This window comes from Sinocyclocheilus anshuiensis, unplaced genomic scaffold (genome assembly GCF_001515605.1).
Source record: "Sinocyclocheilus anshuiensis isolate Anshui unplaced genomic scaffold, SAMN03320099.WGS_v1.1 scaffold292, whole genome shotgun sequence".
Lineage (NCBI taxonomy): Eukaryota > Metazoa > Chordata > Actinopteri > Cypriniformes > Cyprinidae > Sinocyclocheilus > Sinocyclocheilus anshuiensis.
The window spans coordinates 2,401,013-2,405,404 of NW_015555757.1; the positions used below are offsets into that span (position 1 = coordinate 2,401,013).

The 4,392-nt window shown below is 43.6% G+C and overlaps 1 protein-coding gene across 1 annotated transcript in view; it reads left to right on the top strand.

Moving 5' to 3' along the window:
* Positions 1–4,392, top strand: part of LOC107673870 (rho GTPase-activating protein 22-like) — a 30,466-nt gene that overhangs the window by 7,517 nt on the left and 18,557 nt on the right. Inside the window, exons 3-4 of the mRNA XM_016467678.1 lie at positions 709–796; positions 2,411–2,482. Coding sequence (XP_016323164.1) covers positions 709–796; positions 2,411–2,482 — 160 coding nt within the window. The remainder of the gene's footprint in view (positions 1–708; positions 797–2,410; positions 2,483–4,392) is intronic.

The window sequence follows — 4,392 nt, forward strand, 5'->3', positions numbered from 1 at the left end:
AACGAAACACACAGCGCCTTCACGACATGGCAGCGGTGGCAACAACAATACTACAGCGAGAATAAAAGTTGCGCCTTCTTTTTTTGTGTGAACATTTGGGCCGTGTTATGCAAATCTTCCCACATCATGACGTAGACATGTGGGGGCGTGTTAGAACGAGCCGTTTTAGGTAGGCGTGGTTGACTCAACTTTTATAAAGAATATCTCTTTGGATTTGAGACTTCAAAAGTCTTTGCAACTTTACAGATCTTCTTTATGCACCAAGAGCTTGTAACACTTCAAAGAGAAAGGAAAAATTGAAATCGCATCATATGACCCCTTTAATGCTGGGGCAGCGAAGAATGGAGGATGAGCTAAAGGAGGCTGGTACATAATTTATGATTTGACTGTGGTTGGGTCTAATTATGCATGACTCAGCATTGCTGATTACAGCGTAAAATTGGGCCATGCACACAACAGAGAATTATAATCCCACACTGCCTAATCTGCCTTGAAGGTGAGCCCCTGTAGGTGCTTATTAGCACCACAAATCAATTATCAAATTACAATAGCCTAATGAAACATACTCCAGTTATCCCTGAAGAGAAATTGTTCATCTGTTTAATGCTTTAATAGATAAAACATCTTAAAATGGTGTAAAACACTAATAAAGTGCTTTTCAAACCTATTCACTGTTTAAAGCAATCTTTTCTTTCTTTTTCCCTCCAGGGATGTATCCCGTTGCAGGGTAGTCAAGTCAACGAGCTGACAGCCAATCCTGATGAACCTGGGCGGCATCTTTTTGAAATAGTTCCAGGTAGGAGATAATTAAATTTACCTGAATCTTCTGTGGTCTGATTTAATTACGCGTTTAATGGTTTGTGCCATCAGGGCATAATCTGTGCATGTTATATTTTATACTTACTTATACTCTTTGTCCTACTTGTCACTCAAGGAGGCATACAATGGCAAAGCAAGAAAACAAATAAGGCACTGTGTTTGCAGGCTCTGAGTGGGAACTTGCATATTGTTACTGATGAAATACAGCTTCATCATTACCAGAGTTAATCAGGGCATTAGGTGTCCTCTTAGCAGGGCCGGATTTATGCATAGGCATTGTAGGCACGTGCCTATGCTTTCTCGTCCAGGGGGGGTCCAAACTCAATGAAGAGATATATAATATTTCTGTTATACTATGGGATATCTACAACAGTAAAAGAACAAAAACCCCAGAAGACATCGAGCAAATAAATATAACAAACAATAGGGTAAAAATGACAAACTATTTCCATGTCTTTAACCTTTTTTATGTACGGAAATCACGCTTTCTTTCTCCCATTCTCTACACGCACACACGTAGACATGCACTCGCGCACACACACGGAGACGCGGACAGAAACTTGTCATCAGCGCTGCGGCTGCCCCGCGAATTTATCAATAAGGGTTTCGCAGCTGAAAAGCTACATGACATTTCTCAGTAGCGAGGTTCTTGAAGCAGTTCAACTTAAAGATTCGCTATTAGTAGACGCTGCTGCTGAATACTGCTCAGAGACGCACAGACACAAGTATTCACATGCACTTAATCTCTCCCTCTCTCTTTCGCTCTCTCTCTCTAATAACTGCGTTAGTCTGCATATCAATGGCTCAAGCCTCTGTTATTAGCTCTAAAATGAAGTTTTGGAATTTGCAACGGAAGGTTTGGGATGAGGTGCGTAAAAAATTAGCTAGTTCAACACCCACGAGATTTCAAGATGGAAACATGTCAAATGCCTTGAAACAAATCATCTGAACAATTGATGTGTGATTGTGACTCCAGGCCGTTTAAATTATTAGAGAAATAATGCACTCCCGAAGTGGTTATGACCACATCGCCGTGCCTATTAATGGAATGAAATGCAATTTGTTTGAATTCTCAAACAAATTAAGAGCCTACATTTGATTTTTATTGACTGAACGCAAGCGCTTATTGCGATAGAAAACACTGTAACGGTTTCCACTGATTAAGAAATATTTTTGTTTGCTTGGGTGGTAATATTAGGCCTATTATATTAATAGGGAAGGGGGGCCCAAAAACTTGTTTTGCCTATGTCACGAAAAGAGGTAAATCCGGCCCTGCCTCTGAGGATACATGAAGGACATTTGTGAAGACTAAAATCCATTCGTGTGCAAAATGCTGACCACCTACAGTGAGGTACAAAAGTTTGAGACCACAATGAAAATCTTATTTGTTTTCTTTAAAAAAAATTCTATTGAAAAATGTTTGACACAAAAAAGGAAATAAATGATAAAATAAATAGTAAATATTTAAGACTATTTCTACAACATAAATGTATGACATTGCAGCCTGAGTGCTGCTTTCATTAGGCAAAAGGGCAACGTACACAATATTCTGAATTTTCCATTCATTTGTCATTTCAACTTTTGACACAAGTTATCTGTCACGCCCCTGGATGGCTGGAGTTTCCCTTGACTCCGCCTCCAGCCTCTAAATCCCGGACTCTAAGCTCCCTCCTCTCCGCCGTGGCCTGGCAGTCCACTAGCTCCGCCAGGCTCCCTTGTCCCTCCGGCTCCGTCAGGCTCCTTCATCCCCTTGGCTCCGCCTCAGTCCTCTGTCGCTCCGGCTCCACCACGGCCTCCCGGATCCATGCCTTCGTGTCGGTCGCCGGCGCCATCTGCTCCGCCTAGGACCTCCGGATCCTCCCCGTCGCCCTGGCCCATCGGCTCTCCGTCTCTGCCTCGGACTCCTCCACCACCTGCTCCGCCACTGTTGGTCGGCCCCCTGGAGTCGGCGGCCATTCCTCCTCCATGGCTCCTCCCTCCGTCGGCTCCACCGTGGGTCGGCATTATGGCTGTGGCCTGAGTCCTTCTGGGCTCCTCCTGCTCCAAGCCCCTCCTGTCTCCTCCCTGGCTCCTCCCTCCATCGTCTCCCCCATGGACTCTGTCTGCCCGCTCCCCCCTCCCTGGTGGAATTGTTACGGCATGAGTAATGTCACGCCCCTGGATTGGTTTTGCTGTGTTTTTCCTCCCCATGTGTTTCGTGTCCCCGTTAATTAGTCATTCCATGCACCCTGATTGCCCTGTGTTTATTAGCCCCAGTCTGTGCTGTCTGTCTTTGTCGGAGATTGTACGTCTACCCCTGAGTCTCCTGTGTTCCTGTCTGCTCCATCCATCGTCTCACCCATGGACTCTGTCTGCCCGCTCCCCCCTCCCTGGTGGAATTGTTACAGCATGGGACGCGCCTTCCGGGAGGGGGGGAGTAATGTCACGCCCCTGGATTGGTTTTGCTGTGTTTTTCCTCCCCATGTGTTTCGTGTCCCCGTTAATTAGTCATTCCATGCACCCTGATTGCCCTGTGTTTATTAGCCCCAGTCTGTGCTGTCTGTCTTTGTCGGAGATTGTACGTCTACCCCTGAGTCTCCTGTGTTCCTGTCTGCTCCATGTTACCCCTTGGATTAATGGATTAAAAGTACTGTTGTGAGTTTACGCCTTGTCTCCTCGTTCCTCACCTTAGGGAAGTGTGACATTATCCTTGTAATGTAATGTAATGCATTAATACATTTTCTAGTAGATTAGAAAAAAATGGAAAAAAATTTTTTTTGGTAACACTACAATAAGGGTTCCATTTATTAACATTAGTTATCTACATTAAAAAATTAACAATAAACAAATGCATTCTTACTAACTAATGATAACAAAGATTAGTAAATACTGTAACGAATGTATTGCTCGTTAATTCATATTAGTTAATAATTACGTTAACTAATAGGACCTTTTTGTAAAGTGTTAACCAGATTTCACCAGTGGTCTCCACAAGTCGATCCTGCTGTTTGGACCCACTGTGTGAGGTCATATGTATCAAATGATACCTTTATAATTAACCACAAGGTAAGGTTATTGTTGAGTTGTTCATCTGGTTTATCAATTTAGTTGTCGCTTAATTAGTTTATCGACCGGTTATTAACTTTTAGAGTGTCACATATCAGGAATAATATACGATTAGCCTGAATTCCTAATTCAAAGAAACAATCCACCTCTGTTGTGTCACGCTACAGATGCAGCAGTATGTTCCCGTGGAATAATAATTCATTACATTTATATAGCGCTTTTCTAGGCACTCAAAGCGCTTTACATTGTCAGGGGGTATCTCCTCAACCACCAACAATGTGCAGAATCCACCTGGATGATGTGACGGCAGCCATAGTGCGCAATTAAGCAGATATGGGCATTGTTAGGAGACCATGATGATCAGAGGCCAATGGGCAAATTTGGCCAGGATTCCGAGGTTACACCTCTACACTTTTCGAAAGACATCCTGGGATTTTTAATGACCACAGAGAGTCAGGACCTCGGTTTAACGTCTCATCCGAAGGACGGTGCTTGTTGACAGTATAGTGTCCCCATCACTACACTGGG